The sequence below is a fragment of the Cebidichthys violaceus genome, unplaced genomic scaffold (genome assembly GCF_023349555.1).
Source record: "Cebidichthys violaceus isolate CVI_PGR_0920_01 unplaced genomic scaffold, fCebVio1.0.p SCAF_1, whole genome shotgun sequence".
NCBI lineage: Eukaryota > Metazoa > Chordata > Actinopteri > Perciformes > Stichaeidae > Cebidichthys > Cebidichthys violaceus.
In genome coordinates this window covers 6,777,648-6,795,366 of record NW_027176262.1, presented here as the reverse complement: position 1 = coordinate 6,795,366, position 17,719 = coordinate 6,777,648, and the positions used below count along the sequence as shown (strand labels likewise).

Here is a 17,719-nt window from a genome sequence, read left to right as displayed (position 1 = left end):
TTTAAAAATGACCTGGTATCACATTTCTTTGGCTTCTGTGCTGCAAGTCTTTGGTAGTTAACGGCCAACAGATCAGTCAATAAATCAGCCGAGCCAAAATCTGACAACAAATACAAAACAAAATCACATTTGTCTCTTAATTGCATTTAAAAGATAGGAACTCTTTTAATAATAAAGCAGGGACATCATACAGGCTACACAAAGCAGGCAGAAACTGAGCATTGTAGACAGCAGGCCCCAACAGATCACCACAAACAGACTAAACTATTTATTTTCTCTCATCCTCAGTATCTGAAAAACCCTCGAGTCATTTTGAATAGCAGGCAGGCTAGAAAAAGTACAGCCCACGCTCACAAAGCACAGTGACAGAAATACTGTATAGAGGCACAATCCAGTGCGCACTAATATCTGTTGAGAGATGTTATGGAGGGGTAAAAGGCACTTAGGCATTTTTTTTTGGTGCTTGGAGGATTAGAGGCATTAGGATTAGGTTTAATCAAGTGATATGATGATGGGAGGCAGATTTAGAAAGGAAAAAACAAAGGAGTGCTGCCTCGCATCATACCTGGATCCTTCTAAACTCGTTCTCTTTCAAATTCTTTCTCCCTCCCACTTTCAATCTAACAAATGCTTTCTCCTTTCCATCTGCTTAGCTGGCACTTCATCCCGCTTCTCTCTTTCTGTCTGTGAAATCACAGACACGATAGATCACGCAAGCATTTAAGAAGGGATTAAGTTGTTCAGGGACTTATCCTTGTTTTTCTCCTAATTTTCCTAAATTATTTTCTTTTTTTCGGACTGCGACGAGTGCGTGAGAGCTTGTGGAGTGTGTGTGTCCCACTGAGAACATTGTCCAGCTGTGCTCTTGTCTTTGCGTGTCAAAATGAGAATGTTTTTGTGAGCTTTTGTCACTTCGTGTGACTGTATTTTTTATTTATTTTTTTTGCTTTTTTGTGTTGCCTGTGTGCGTGATGTCTGAGCGCATGTTTGCACATAGTACGTGTGCACACAGTCTCGTGTGTGTGTGTGTGAGTGTGTGTGTGTGAGTGTTTGTGTGTGTGATCGAGACAGCGCTTCGTGACTGTGGCTTTGTTGATTTTTGCGACGATAAAGACCCCCTGTGGTGCTCAGTGTAGCGAGAGCCAACACTGAGATTCCACTCATCTGGACCCCATGGCGCACTACACATCACATGACAAGTGTGTGTTTATGAGCGAGTGCTTGAGTGTAGATGTGGGTTTGTGTGTGAATATTGTGTGTTTGTATAAGTTCCTTGACCACGGCACGGTGCGCGTGTCTTTGAGAATGAATATGTTTCTATGCCTGTTCGTCTGGGTGTGCATGTGTGTGTATCTGGGTGTGTGTGTGTGGAGGAGGAAATAGGGAGGGGTAGTAGCGGTCACAAGGGATAGAGGGAAGTGCAAGAGGGGGGGGCAGAGGCGTGCTAGTATGCAGAGAGGACAGGAGGGAGGGGGCAGACAGATCAGGGGCATACTGTACTGTTGAGTGGATGAATCAAAGTGTGTGAGATGGCCCGTTTCTGGGTTGTGTGTGTGACTGAATAGAGGAATCCACAGTCAATCACTCGCACACGACACGTGTGTGCATGCAGACAGCAGAGGTTGAAATGATCAGCCACTGTCGCACAAAAGTCAGGACAAAGTCAGCAGAGCAGACAAAGTGCTGAAAGGAGGGGCGGCCATGGGGGTAGTAATGGAAATTTGGGAGTATAATAAAGTGAGGGTTCTTACCCCCCGTATAATCCAGGTTTGCATGTTTGCCGGCTGACTGGCTGTCTTCCCGTTACATTATCCTCTCTTCCCTTCCCCGTCTACCTCACTTGCTCCTTTGCGTGGAAGCGGGGAAAGGGCAGTGGTAGGGAAAGAATCACCTATGGCTGCCTCGACCAGCACTTGGCCACGCATCACATCACATTCAAACACAGGGCGAGGCACAGCACAGCACGTTACGGCACGGCACGGCACGGCACGGCACGGCACGGCACGGCACGGCACGGCACGGCACGGCACGGCACACACAACAACAAACAACTAGCCTGAGGAGAAGCAGGCAGAAGACTGACTTTGTCCATTTTGTTGTGCGTGTGATGGGGTTTGGTCAAATGGGAGTCAACCAATCAGCCCGCTTGTCTCAATGTAATTTCTAAGTTAGCGTTATACGTTTACAGAGCTGACTGCTGACTTCGCCCTCTGCAGCCAGGTAGCTTGTTACAGTCATTATCAGAGGCACTGGAAAGTGAGGCCTAATTTAACAGCCAAGAGCAACACCGAAAATACCGCAGTGTCGTCTCAGACACCAAATTCATAATACTGCAAATACATAAATAGTGCAATACTTTCTGTTAGCTCCTACGGCAATAGATAGTGACTAAACGGACAGTTATTTAAAAGAAAATCTTCACGAATGCCACTGCAACAATCTATTTAATTTGTTATCTTTACTGTTGGGATGCTGTGGTGCCTTGAAATGTGCATGAGACCTTCTGCACTTTATGCCCCCTTAACTGGGCGTATAATGTGACCATAGCTCCTCAACAGCTGAATGATACTATAGAAGACTCTTTGACATTACTGTCCTGAGCCCTGCAATAACATTTTGTACCATTTTAGCCGACATAGTTTACTCCATAGACTCCAAAGCACTATATGCTATACCAACAAAACGAGAGAGGAACTGTATTATAATTTAATGACTCTCTCGCCTCTTAGGGCACAGGATTGAAACACAGACTAAGTGCAGACATACATGTAAGAGGTGAAGCCAGGACAGCAGGGCGGCCAGTGAAAAAAAAAAAATAAGCCAGAGAGAGAAGGGGGAGTATAGTCTGTTACATTAATCAGAGTTAGCAGACAACACATGTGCTTCCGTTAGCCCCACTAGACCACGCATCACAACACACGGCTCGGCACGACACAGTAAGCCAGGAGAGGCCAAAGGAGGTAACACTGGCTGGAATGTGTGTGTGTGTGTGTGTGTGTGCGTGTCTGTCTACCTGTCTATCTGGGTGTGGTGTGTGTTTTTTCACCGCTGTCAAGTTTGTCAGTGAACCTATACCTTCTTAACATTTATCCTACTTTTATGTTCTTCATTTGCAGCTTAAACCAGGTGGAATGACATTCTGTCTGACTAGATGACAATCAGCGGAGCGAAGCAAAAGGCAACCTCATTTAACCCTCTTAAGCAAGAGAAAACAAGTGCCGTCGCCTGCAGTGTTTAACTCTGTGCTCAAGTACATTAGGCAAAGACGCTTCAGACGCTTATTAATGAGTAAAAACAGAGACGATCTTATTCAGTTTGATTGTGCAAATATCTCAAGGTGACCGACACAGAAGGCCACCTTTTAAATGTGAGGCAGTTATTTTAATTTAATGTTTACAAGAAAACCCTGTCCTCTTGCACTGTTGGGTATAAGATAATTTTTTAAGTGGTGTATTACCTTTCCGTTGTACCCACTTTCACTCAAACTCCACATCACCTATTGAGGTTTTCTTTGAATGACTTTTAAAAGCGCCCATCAAACATGCCGAGACTAGTTGTATTGAGCTCTGAAAATGTACAAGGGGTGAAAGCTAGCAAGAACTGATAGTAGTACATTTATTTTCAAAAAGAGATATTTGCACCTCTTGCTGAAAACACAATACATCTTTGTGAATGTCACAGATAATCGTCTTTGCCTCTTCACTCTGTGTTTAGAATCACTACAACATACTGAGTTTTCCTTATTCAACGCTGGAGATGCTTTTTCTGCTATCAAACTCAGTCGTAACCTGAGGTACCTTGACATGACATAGACATGATGAGGGCAGCAAACAACAAACATTGACAATCATTTTCTGAACACTTGATACCACAATGGTTGGCACGGCAACAGCTTCATAACAGCAACAGTGACCTTGCAATGACCCTTTTGGATTATCGGGCAATATTGTCACTTTGTAATCCCGGGCTCCAGACAACACCCGTGACAATATTGCACAATAATCCCCCCCCCGCTGTCTCTCAGTCATTAATGCAGATCAGCAATCACCTGATGACCTCGCTCCCTCTCTCTTAATCTCTCTCTCTCTTCTCCAAGATTTAAGAAAACAGACTAAAAAGTAGGACTGGGCAATAATTAAATATGATAATTTATCATCTTTCTATGGAATCGTGACGAAACCATACATAGAGATATCGTGATCCACAATTACATCGTCTAAAATGATAATAACGAGAAAGACAAGGAAAAGAGAGAAGGAGAAAGGGAACAAGTCTGAGATACAGATGTGCGACCATTATCCATCGACCTTCTGAGGTCTTCTGTTTCAAGAAAACAAAGGGAAGGAGTGTGTCAGGTTTAAAACTATAGCCATTATTCAAGGAAAAGAGAACTGAGGGAACGATATAGAAAGAAGGCGAGACAGACAGCGAGAGAAGAGACAGAAGAGAAAAGGAGCGATGTGCAGCACGGTGTAGCTCACTGGGACATGTGGCTTGTCTCTAGTCTCCTCTTTTCCTCCAGAAGACTTGCCATGCTCACATTAAAAATGGATGGGCGGAGAAGGAGAGCAAGAGCAGTTGAGAGCCATCGCTTGGACAGTCAACAGTCAGAGGCACGGAAAGACACCAAAGAGGCAAGTCAGGACTTTGATTTACACCTTTACATTGATGAACAGTGAGAGAAGTTGCAAATGTTTTTGGACTCAGACGCTGCAGTCATCATCTAAGTGTCAGGTTTTAGTAAGAAGAAAAACAAAGAAACAACAGACCACACTAGTGATGAGAGAGTTTCAGTGTTGGAACTTCAACAACCAAGTCTCCTTTGAGGTGTCTGAAAGAACACACTGTACTACCGTATATAGTAGACTGCAGGTTACATGAAGACATCTCAAATTTCTATATACTGCTGCCCTGCATTATAGTTCTGTTCTTACAATAAATGCTTTAAAAAGTTCCAATCTCTTCTCAAATAAGATAAGCCTTTATTGATCCCCTGAGGGAACTTCATGATGTACCAAGAAAGGGATTAAACTTTTTTCTATTAAAAGGACTGTATAACTCGAGTGAGTGGAAAATGACTTTAGTTCAAGTGTATTTGTATAAAACAATTTCCTACAGATGCAACCAAAAGCGCTTTACAGGATGATAACAGTGTAAATCTGAGAAGCAGATGCAGGGCAAATGTGTACGGGTCCAACAAAATGGCAGATTTTAGAAAATGTCCTCCCATCCTCAGACAGCGGTGCATTTTCAAACATATTTGGGTCCACACATACACCCTCGCGAGTTTTACCACATACACCACATGAGGTTTGTTTCAGACATTCTGCAAGACAGCTTGAATCAAGTAGATTTTATTACGTCCTCGTAAAGAAGAATGATTTCACAGAGAGGCTCAGCAAGCCAAAGCGTCTGACGGATGTAACATCTTATCAGCAACAGACAACGTTACAGAAAATGAAGCGAATGAGCTGATTAGAAGTTTGATTTTAATTAGTAAACTACTAGAAGAAAAATGATCAGTCGCACAGGTGAGGCAGTTTGATACAGTGGTCAAAACTCAATTGCATCAACTTGAATGATGATGAGTGAGGCTTAGCCCCTTTTGTACCTGTGCTATCAACATACAGAGGGCAGTGTGGTCAAAGCATGGGCTCTGATCACAGCTGATCACATCAACAGGTCTGTCTCTATACACCAGTTATCCTCCATGTGAAACAAGTCAGATGTGATGGCGTGTCTGCCTTCAGTGCAGGAAAATGTAAACATTTAACTGTAAATGAAGCTCCACGTCAGGTGTTTTTCCATTTATTATCAAGTGTGCATGCAGAGCAACATTGTTTGAGTGAGATAAATTGAAATTGCTTTTCTAATTCATTATTTTTTGTTAATTACTTCATATCGTGCTGTTACACAATGCACCCACATCCCCCCCTAAGCTCAATCTAAATAAAATGTCAAAGGCTTGTTTACACAGGAGGTGTTTTCAGCCATGCATCTCATGCGCCTCCACAGCTGTCTGTATACAAAGGCCTCATAAGAGCTAACGTTTTTGCTTGTGCATGTGACAACAACCAAAAGCTGTTTTCATGCTTCAAGTCTTTTTTTTTTTGCTGCTTTAGGGCCCAACTACAGTGATGAAGTGCCGGGCTCTGAGCGCTGCCAGAGCGCATGCTACCTGTGCTCAGAGCTGTGCCTGCACACATCCTGTGTAGATGCAGATGAAGGACTGGAGCTGCTGCTGCTCCGCTAACGTGCTGCTTTCGCACCGCAGATTGTGTGAACATTACATCGAGTCTTTGAGGTGACTACCGGCTATTACACTACAAAAATGTCCTCACTCTCAGGGTCTCACAAAGTGAGGGGCGTGCGTGCACAAACACACACACAATGCTTCAACTCCAAGTGTAAGTTTTACCTACAGTTGACACTTTAGACAGCAGTCAGCCAGGCAGTGAGTACTGCAGGTCCTATGGTGACACATCCAGTGCACGCTCCATGCAGAGCTATGCAGTGCTATACTGCATATAGAAAGAGAGAGTGCGATGGAAAAGAACCAAGTTGCTGAGACACTGTAGTAGGGATGGCAGCCTCGGGCTGAAATGTGAATGCACTGGCTAACAAAACTCGGCACCTCAATTATGAATGAAAGTAGAGTCAGACAGGTAGTGAATGCGTGCCATGACGTGCAGCGTGTGTGCATGTGTATGTGTGGAGAGGGGTAGGTAAACACGGCCCTTTTTAGATACCAATGTTTTGTCTAAAATCTCCTGTTGCGTTGGTAATGTGAATGTCTGGTGTTATGAAAGGAAACAGAAAAAAACGATAAATAGCAGAAAGGTGAGAGCTGGATGCATTTGTTTGCTTGCATGTGTATTTCTATGAATGTGTGTGTGTGTGTGTGTGTGTGTGTGTGACGGAAAGTGTCTTCATTTTTGGTCTTATTCTCTCCATTGATTCTCTCCCTCAGATGGAAATGAAACAGGAAAGTCACATATCTCTCCTGCACACGCACTGAGATGCTCGCTCTTCTCTCTCCGTCTCTGCACTCACTCTCCAATTATCTGGAAAGTGAACGTCTTGTCCCGTTACATTGTGTTTCGCAGCTCTTCACAGACCATAACATTTGAGAAGTTAACAGGGAGTATTGTCCCTCTTGTCTCCGTCTTTCTCTATTTGCTATTCTTGCTTCCTCTCTCTGTGCTTCCCTCTCTTTTGGAGGTGAACGTCTTGTCCTGTTCCACTGTGTGTTTGAGCTCCTCAGACTGTGACACTTGAGAAGTGAATAGGTAGTTTCAGGGCCTTGTAGAGAACAAGAGGTGCTCAGCTGTTGAATAAAAAGACTGTGGTGTACTCTGCTCAGCGCTGCGCTGAAAACAACTCATCCTTGAGCCAAAATTGGACTAGAACACTTTTAGCAAAAGTGTCACTTTGACAACTTCCTGCCAAGTAAGGTAGGGGTAAACAGTGTTGTTTGAGTTTTGGTGGTGGCAACAGACAAGGGATTATGCTGTGTACAGACCAGCAATGGCTCTATGTCATTGCATTAGTACGGCAGGGGTCCAAAATGCTGACGCAGAGGTCTCCCACTAAAAAGTTAGGATTTTCTAGCGACGCAACGTCATCCAGCAGCGTACTGTTGGCCAATGAAGCACAAAATCCAGGTAGAATACTTTGTTTCTACTTTTTTACTTTGTGATCCTCAAAAAAGAATATATTGTTATTTATAAGTTTTCTGTCTCACAGTATTATAAACTTCTGAGACGTGTTATCTGATAAACTTTGTAATTAATGCATTTTTAATGAAACTGGACTTCCTGGATCATATTCCATCTTCTCACTGGTACCTGTAGCAACACGCCAACGCAGCCCTTTCTCTTTTTTTTTTTTTTTTTTTAATGCAGTGCTATTTTTAGTCTGACCACCTGCTTGGAGAAGCAGGTTTGAGTTGATTTTCAATTCAAAGACAATTAAGTGAAAGGAAGGAGTAACGCTCTCTGGTCCCTGAATAATGACTGGTAATGTGCCCTTGAGAAAGATAGAGACTGGGACTGAGGGGAAGCGGACACAGGGGGAAACTGAAAAACACCATCTCAGCATATTTACAATAAATATATAATACTGCATAGTTTCAGTTCCCTTGCAAAAACGGGTACGTGGCAGAGAGTGGTTTATTTAGCTCCACAGAAATACGTAACAAAAGAATAAAATCATTCCCTACTCTCCCTTGAACTTCACTAAAAATAACTAAGCCAGTGAGTAGCCAGAAGACAGTGGAGAAGTGTTTACTTCCTGTCAGCTTATGTCCTTCACATACACTGCAACAGGAAACAAACTGGGACATATGCTTATATTTACAATGTGAAATGTGGAACAATGGATGTCACTGTCACGGTTCAAACTAATCTACGTGAAACACCTCGAGAGTGGGGAGTTACTAATGATGCGTTGATAATAACGCAACATAATGGTATTTTAGGAATACAAAGAACATAGCAACATGTCCACAGATTGAATTTGGACAGTACTGTATGTATGACTGATTTAATGAGACACGAATAAGACAGACATGCTAATAAACAGCATGCGAGGAGCAGCCATCTTGGATTTTGAGGTCAGGGACGGTGGGGTTAGAACGACTTTCAGAAATCTGACTTTCAGAAATCAGACTTCAGGCGATTCCAAATTCTGACTTCCCAGTTCAAATGGGACGCAGCATAAACAGGATTAACGCTGCACTGTCCCAGCATGCACTGGACAAAAGGGAGATGACACGGACAGACTGCCAGACCAGATGCTGCATGTCCGACACAGGAAATCTGTTTTTCAATCAACCCAACTTGCATGTTTTTTTAAATGTGGGAGAAAACACACATAAAAAGGAAACTCATGTTAGTAGTGGGTGATGTCATCTACTTTACCGTAATGTATGAGTAGGTGTATTTTTGTGTGTGTACCTGTATCTGAGCTGCATCCCCGTGTTTGTATACACAATAAACATACTCTCGGCAGGAAAGTTCAGTGCAAGTATGTGTGTTTCTGTGCCCGAGTGTGTGGGTGGGAGGCATGGTGTTTGTGTGTAACCGCAGTGCTCTCCTTCTCAGCAGCCCACCATTAAACCTTGGTGCCAGCCCTCTCCCAGCACACCAGGATTAACAGCACTTAAATGGGCCTGTTAGTACACCACCTCCTCTTTGCCTCCCACGCCGACTAGTGCACATGGTGCTGCCCACAGCTTTGCGCCTGCAACGCACACTGCCTCTGTTGTTTTTTGTTCTCCGCTCGCCCCAGCCACCTAAGCCTCCTCCAATAAATGGTGCTGAAGTGTACTCAGCGGGGGGCTAAGCCCAGAACATCCTCTATTTTATGGACGTATTGGAATCTGAGTGGATGACAGGGGGAGGAAAAGGAGGGAGGGAGGGTAGATCCTGTGACTGAACCAGATGGGCTATGATCAAAATGTCTCCCTCCCTCTCTCATTCTTTGTTATTGTCTCTTTCTTTCTCTCTCTCTCTCTCTCTCTCTCTCTCTCTCTCTCTCTCTCTCTCTCCTTTGCGCTGTGTCTGGTTATCATATGTCCCTTGTGACAAGTCACAAACAAGCACTGAAACGGATGCACACACACACTCTGGGGAGAGATGGATGGCCAACACAGAAATCAATAAATAAAATGGATTCCCATTTGAGTCCGTTGGCCATGGCGCAGCAGGCGAAGAGATAGATGGACAAATGGATGGATGGGGGAATGGACTGTGTGTGTGTAGGTGTGTAGGTGTGTGTGCACTGTGATGTGTTTGTAGGAGACTTTCAGGGAAGACTGGGGGGATTTTGTCTGTACGTGGGCATGGAAAGGCCACCCTCAGATAATACCAGGGGGTCTATTGTTCACAGCCATCTACTGGCCTCAATGAGAACTTCCACAAATTACTCGAGAGCGACAGACACGGGAACTGAGAGAGACAGGAAGAGAGTGCAGAGCACAGAGAGCAGCCTCATTGATCCATTGAGTAATCTTACCCTTGTGAACTCGCTGCTCGATGTCATGCTATGTTGACTAGGTCACAAAAGACCAAATGTAACTGATATTGTACAGTATAGCTAAGCATATTAAAGGATACATCCAGATTATTATTATTGGTTATGATAACATTGTATTCTGTAAATAGTGAGAGCTGGGAAAAGACATCGCTACAGCAAAGTCTGACAGCACAAGCAACGGTGGAGCGGAAAGATTGCAAAAGCCTTCCGAGCCTTTTGGAGAGCTACAGGTAAAGCAATCACAGAGGTCCCTCTCATACCCAGCCAGCTGCTCTGTTTGTGTATTCTGCAGGTCTAATGTGGAAGAGATGATATATACAAAGGTCCTATTGTAAGTGATGCCATGTTGGCTGGGTTCCCCAAAGGCTTGATAAATTAAATAACTTTGTTAAGGACCACGGTAGAAAATGCTCTAAACTTGTTTTGTGACAGTCAGAATGGAAAGATAAACTACTGGTTACAACTATTGGCCAAAACATTTTCTTAGTCTAATTACTTTGCTTTGTGTGTAGCTCAGAACATTTTCTTGTGTAAGGGCATATAAAAAGAACCTTTTCAAAACAGTTTAATGTGAAAAATGATTTTGCGTCAGTGTGGAAGAAAAAGAGGAAAACATGGTCTTTGGAGATATAGTTTCCTTTGACAAACAGAGAATACACTGCTAGCAGAGACCCTGTATGCTTTCCATTCAAAGGAAGCCATATTCCCTGCTAATTTATATTCATACCATATGGTATATCATATGGCAATATGTAACTGCCACCTGACATTGACAAGCATATAAAGCAACACGCCATCATTGCCATGTTACTTCCTAAGTGCTTTATCTTAAAACAGATGGAAGACTAAAAGAGGAGACATTGTCCCATTTCTTGTTCAAATCATATGGATTACTGCAGCATATTGAGAGAGAGCAGTGTTGAAACGCTCATCAGGATGTAACATATGCATTTGTATTGTAAAAAATCCCATTTGTTAACGACATATGTTGTGGCAATATGGTCTTTCATTAACATGCATGCTTTGAAAGGTAACAGTACGGTTCCAAAGTGAATGTGTGTGTGTGTGTGTGTGTGTGTGTGTGTGTGTGTGTGTGTGTGTGTGTGTGTGTGTGTGTGTGTGTGTGTGTGTGTGTGTGATGCAAATGATTTTATATGTACATGTTCCAGATGTAACTTCAAATAAAAAATATACAAGTACCTGCCAGGGGATTTCAGAAACATGAACTGCCTACCTTTTTTATCTCCTCAGGCAGTGGGTAGATCGGAGGACACTGAAGAACCATCTTCATTTCCTTCTCTCCCTCCTGCTCCGCCTCCATAGATCTTTCCTTGTCTCCTGGACACGAGAAAACCAGCAGGATTAGTTTTACTGGAAATGGTATTTGGTGTGTGTTATGAATAATAATTCTGTCTATACAAAGTCAGAAATAGTAACAAAGCTTCACAAATTCCCAAAGCCTAGGAGACATCATTACATTCCCTGCTTTGATTAAAAGCACAAAATAATCAAGGATCTACACCATTGAATGTTTGGAATTTTTTTTTTTTTTTAAATACAGAAAAATATAAATTCTTTGCATAGATTGTTGAAGTTAGTTAAAAAGGCATGTTTTTTTATTTCATCCCGACTTTAAGCTTTTAAGGGAGAAACACGATCTTGTTTCAGAGGTATTATTTTCTTCTATCTGTTAGTTCTTGAAGTGAGCTCTTGTGGGGTGATTCCCTGTGTTTTCTCTTTTCTCTGTAATTAACTTCCAGATTCTTGTATAAAATCCAGCCCATTTCAAGTTAGAACACAATGACTAACAGTAGCAGCCTCAAGACAAAATACAATGTGTGTAAAAAGAAAACATGCCTCCTAATCACTCTAAAATAAATATTATCCTCATACCAAAATATTTCTACAACCATCCTAAGACAATGTGTTCTTCCCAATATTACCCAGGAACATTTGACTCTTTTCAGGATAAAAGTGTGTGGCACTTTTAAACTGATGAATAGCACTTAGCCTCTGAGGTTAATGTAAGGGCAAATCCCTTAGCGTGATGTCCACCATATTAAACCCATTTGCCGTACAATCTATTCAATAGATTAATCAGTCGAGCTTATGGCATTAAGCTTATAGACTGTAGATTATGGCATTTTACAGCTAAGGGTATTCACGCCATATTAGCTTGTCTTCTACTGCAGGTCGGCACATAGGTTTAACAAGGACTGATTCAACCTTCAAGGCTGTTAAATATCCACAAAATCAGTCAAACGGGGCAAGAAAAAACATGTAGTTGTGTACCCTGTGCTGTGCTCAGCCTCTTAATGGCAAACTAAGAAAAGTCCAGCTATCCCATGTTGTGCAATAGTGGCCAGTGAGGTCGTGCGAGGAGAACACTGAGAGCCTAACGCAACCTCTGTCTGTCTATAGCTGTGTGTGTGCAAGCTCTCAGGGCGTTTATCTATCAGCGCACCATTAGTGAGGGGAAAAGCATCACGCCAACTCAACACTTGACCTCAGATTAAATACCTCTGGCCAACTTAGGGCCAGAGGTCTCTCCTATCAGATGGTTCCCTGTGCACGTCTGCATGCCAGACATTAAATGCCCTCACAGGCCATGCGAGGGAAATAGAGTGAGAGAAGACGCAGGAAAATGTACAGCACAAACACACAAGGATTTGGCCACACAGCACACAGACAGATGCACATCTAATCTAAGAACTCATGCAAAGCCAGGCAGGTTTAACTTGACACACAAACCAATAATTCAAGAACCAGCATGTAAACAAGCACGTGTACTCCCTCGGTCTCTTCCTCACTCACACACCAGTGCAGATATATAAAACCCTGCCTAGTCAAAGAGCTTCATGATCACGCACGCTAATAGCCTGATTGCCCCCCTACTGTCTCTAGGCTCTGCATTTAAAACACGGCGGAGATCCTCGATCGCTGGCTCACACAACACAGATAAATTAGTAACACCCTGTGACAGCATTAAGCAGGCCTATCCTTTTGGATGGCCGCAGATATAAAGAGCTGATTTTGCACGACAACTGTTCCCCCGTGACATTTTGTCCGTTTTAGCCCTGATTGAACTATTAATCAGTCTAATGTGAGAGAGGCAAGCTGTTCATAAACTCATCTATTCTGCATGGACGCATGCCTAAGTCGTGAGAGGAAACATGCACGAACATATAGACTCATAAGGGCCCGTAGTTCAGTAGCACTGAAGGGAAAAAAAACCATTCGGCTACTCTGGAAGGGAGGACACAAGATGAAGAAATGTCCCCAACTCACCCCACCCTGAAGGAAGCAGATGGGGTTGAAATAGATAGATTTCATTGATCCACAAGACAATTGTTTATTTAAGGTGAGCAGCATGAAGTTTTGTTTTAGTGTTATCTAACAAATAGAAGAAGATGAAGAATAACTACTTTATTAATCCCTGGATACAGAGAATAAAATTTTTTTTTCAATCATCTTTTCCAAATACATGCATGCACACCACATGGATAACATGGCAAACTGTGGGTGAATGGCATGTAGGCCTATATATATATATATATATATATATATATATATATATATATATATATATATATATATCCTTAGAAAGCAGATTTAAGTTTCTTAATGTAAACTACATTGCAGAGGTTGCATATCATTTATATTACAATGAAGTTGAATAGTTACATATACTCATTATTAACTGAGTATATGTAACTAATATTAGATTAGTTTACTTGCGATGTGCATTGTGTCAAAAGTGCAGTTCTGTGCAGACGCAGGCACAGTAAACATTATGTATCATACACTCTGCATTGCTGTAGTTTTGTTTAATAAATGAGGGACAAACAAATAAAATAAACTGAGTCGGAAATGAAATTACGGTAATTTAAAAAATTGGTGCCCTGTAAACAAATCAGTGCGGACTCTCGCGTAACGCAGCGTTTACCACCGCAATTACGCACGAATGAAGCTTTTTGTTTGGACTTGTATCGATGCGTAAACTGAACAAACCTTTACCTACCCATAGTCAACAGTCTCTTACGGAGTGAAGTCGAACAAAAATCATTGACTTACTAAAATGTTTGACTGACTTTTTCCTGACACGAGCCGTGTGCTTTGGTGGTTGTTATGGCTACGACGCAGTTTAGCCACGCAGTGTGGACCGTTCAGTATCAAGTCAGCGGGATTTAACACAGGAAGTTTACTTTCCTCCCAAAATAAAAGCATTATAATTAATCTAATATGAGCATTGCTTTGTGTCTCGTGCACAAATAACCACATATAATACGTTGCTAAGTTATTTAATTCAGTTTGTTATAGCAAATAAAAAGCATGTCCTATTAGAGGAGGTTATGGCTCCCACTTAGAGGGGAAATACCCTAATATTCCCTAACAAAGCCATGTTAACCCTGGACCATCTTTAGACCTCAGACACTTTTCTATTTTCATCAACCATTAGTGAGGAAGCCTCTTGTGTTAGCATCATGAGTAAGTTACGCCTTGCCACCACAACCTCAACAGTCTCAGGGGATGGAATCATCGGTCGGTAATGCTCATCGCTTCAAATGTTATGCTTTGGCAGCCAGAGACATAGCATAACAGGAAGGGCCCTGATTGACATGAACAGGCAAGTGGCATTCCTGTGGCAATATGACTTGCAACAACAGAGTCAACAGATGAGATGTGAGGAGTTATTACTGTAAGATACAAGAAGATGAAACTGATATCGATCGCCTCATGTAACTTAATATATTTATGATGTAATTCTATGTAAATGGCCGACAAGTATAATTTCTAAAATTTCTAAAACAGTCTTCCCAGAAGCGCACATAAAAAAGATGACTCGAATACAATTTGTGAGAGTAAGTTCTCCTCCTTCGCCTCTAAAGTACACATAATTATTTTTGTTTGTAATAATAGAGAATGAATAAGCAATTGTTTACAAAACGCAGGCAGACAGCGCCTTGAAGTCACATCAGCTGAGCTCTGCCTGCTTGCATGCATAGGTCACACTGCATGCTCTGTTTGGGTTGTGTGCATTTAATTCATTGCCTCAGAAGTAATTTGAAATAACGGCCAGACATTCCCGCAGGGCCGGCTGGGTTGGTTTGTAAATGTCTTTGGACAGACATTTTTGCCTTTTTATATGATATAATTGCCCTCATTTCTCTGTGGCTGACCAAAGCAAACCTGTGTCTTAATCTGGGCTAATGTCACCCACCCACCATCACAGAGAGGGAGAGAGAACTCTTTGCTATGATTACATTTGTGATGCATGTTCATGCTATTTCTGGACCCGTCATTGAATCGTGCAGACTCAGTCGCTCTGATGCAAATTGCACTCGCCCACACAAGTCTAGCCTACCTTCCGTGCTTGTTTATCTGCCTCCACAGCACAAAAAAGAAATTGGTGAACATGACAAAAGGGGGAAAAATGAATTCAGGCAGAGACAGTAATCAAGCCTTGCACCATACTGTGCCAAAGAGGGTAGAGGGAAGACAAGCCCTCTCTCTGTATGCCCCTGCCTCCATTCCCCCTCCTCTTTCTGTCTCACTCCCCTCTCTGAAACCGGTCATATCCTCAAATACCCCTTGTGATAAGGGCATAGGAAGAAGAGCAGTGGCAGGCATTTACTGTAATGCAGCGCCGTACACAAAGCACTACTGAACTGGACCACAATGGACAATAGACAAAAGAATAATTCCAGCATGTGTAAAGTTTATCAGAGCTCTCTTTGTGATCTCTCTTTTTTAAAACGTCTAACCTACTTTCAGAATAGTCTGATTGCATATACAGTATGTGGCTACATCAGTGTCATCATAACATTTTGATTGTCGTCATTATTGTGTAAAGCTCATATCTATTTCCCTTTAGCTGGTCTGATTATTGAACAGCCAGGTTAATAGTTGATGGGAGCTGAAGTTTTCCCCCAAAATAATCAAATTATTTCTCCGTCATAATGGTTTGTGAGACCACTAGACTGTATATTGGGCATTCTCTGTGGCAAAAGTGAATTAACCTAATTTGGGAAGGTGCATCCAGTGTTTTAGGGGCACTGAGCCTGCAGGGACCGGGAGCTTGGCATCTATTGAGTCTGTTTCCGGCACGCTATGCTGTGTGGGCAAGTGTATAATGAAGCATGCTGAGTGTGTGCTTGCGTGCGTGTGTGTAAGAGAGAGAGAGAGAGAGAGAGAGAGAGGGGAAGGAGAAGGAGGGGGAGGAGAGGGGGAGGGGCGACAGGCGAAAGTGCGTGTGTGTCTGTGTGTGCATGCACGGATTTAAGAGGGAGAGGGAGGGGTGAATATGACCCACTATTCTTTTTTTGGCATGAAATGACTAATATTGTCACGCTTGACATATTTGGGCTAGGCTATGCGGGACAAATCCAATGGCCAACCATGCAGGTTTAACTCACCAAAATCCCCACAAGATAGTGCAGCACCAGCACTCCACAGACACAACTGTGACCGACGATAAAAAAGGGAGAACGCAAGCACTCAGAACACACACACACACACACACACACACACACACACACACACTTTGGAATTAAAAGGTCTTACTTTTTTTGTATTGTGATATAACTTTTGTGACATAAGCAGTTCTACACTCACTCATCCAGTTACCCCAAACAGTCCAACCCACCCACCGCTTTCCCTGCGCTCGTCGGATGTGAGCTGCTTTCCTGGGTATTTCTTTTGGTGACACCAAATGATCCTATTGTGCACGCCATGCTCCACTTACAAGCCCTGTCCACTCCATCTGAATCTAAGTCTCGTCCACCTGTTATGTTGCGTCACTGTGTGTAACCTCCTGAACCTAATTCACAAAGAATTTGTAGACCACTGATTTGTTCATTCACACAGATGCCAGCCAATTTCTCGCTGGCTTGTGTGAATGCCCAATACATTTAAGAGCAGCCTCTCATGCGGAAAAACAAAAATCTGAAAAAATGATTATTATATTTGTAGCTATTATGCAACAACATCTAGAATAATAACATCAAATAATAAGTGCAAATAACTTCAATCTATAAGAAACCACTCAAAACAAGTAACCTTTAAAGCTTTATTGTCACATGTCTTGTAACCATTTTCACCGCCTTGATCCTTAGCTAGCTCTGTCTGAATTCACCGGTTTCATTTTATATTAACTTAACTTTTGTCCTAAAGTCTTGTCTCTGGTTTTATACACAGTTCAGTGCACCCAGAAGAAGACAGTGTAATAAACAAAGGAAATGGATGCCTCTATGTTATTAAATGGCATAAACTTGCGCAACTAATCCCCCCATTTGAACCCTGACCTTTTAACCTCCCCTCAGTAGCTGATCCTCAGATACACCCGAGGGTCCCCCATTTGGACGCAGAGTACATCAAAACTTAGAGAGTTTTGTGTTAAAAGTAACTGGCAGAGAACCCACGAAGAACGAATATAGTGATGTTATAGTTCTGCAGAAACCTCAGCGTCCTGAAAACAACATGAACTAGGTCACTTCTACACGAGACAAACACATCTCCCATCAGCCAAGCAAACAAATAACAAAATATCATAAATCATACTCGATATGACTGGGACAGACCGGAGAAAAAGGCTGCTACACTCCGTTAGCAACGTGCTACCTACGAACATGCAGCATGAAAAAGCACGAGCGCCTGACGGAGATTACGGACATAGTTTCCA

The 17,719-nt window shown here is 42.5% G+C and overlaps 1 protein-coding gene across 1 annotated transcript in view; it reads right to left on the bottom strand.

Moving 5' to 3' along the window:
* lekr1 (Leucine-, glutamate- and lysine-rich protein 1) overlaps positions 1–17,719 on the bottom strand; it is a 72,788-nt gene that overhangs the window by 54,911 nt on the left and 158 nt on the right. Inside the window, exon 2 of the mRNA XM_068714979.1 lies at positions 11,273–11,376. Coding sequence (XP_068571080.1) covers positions 11,273–11,359 — 87 coding nt within the window. The 5' untranslated portion in view covers positions 11,360–11,376. The remainder of the gene's footprint in view (positions 1–11,272; positions 11,377–17,719) is intronic.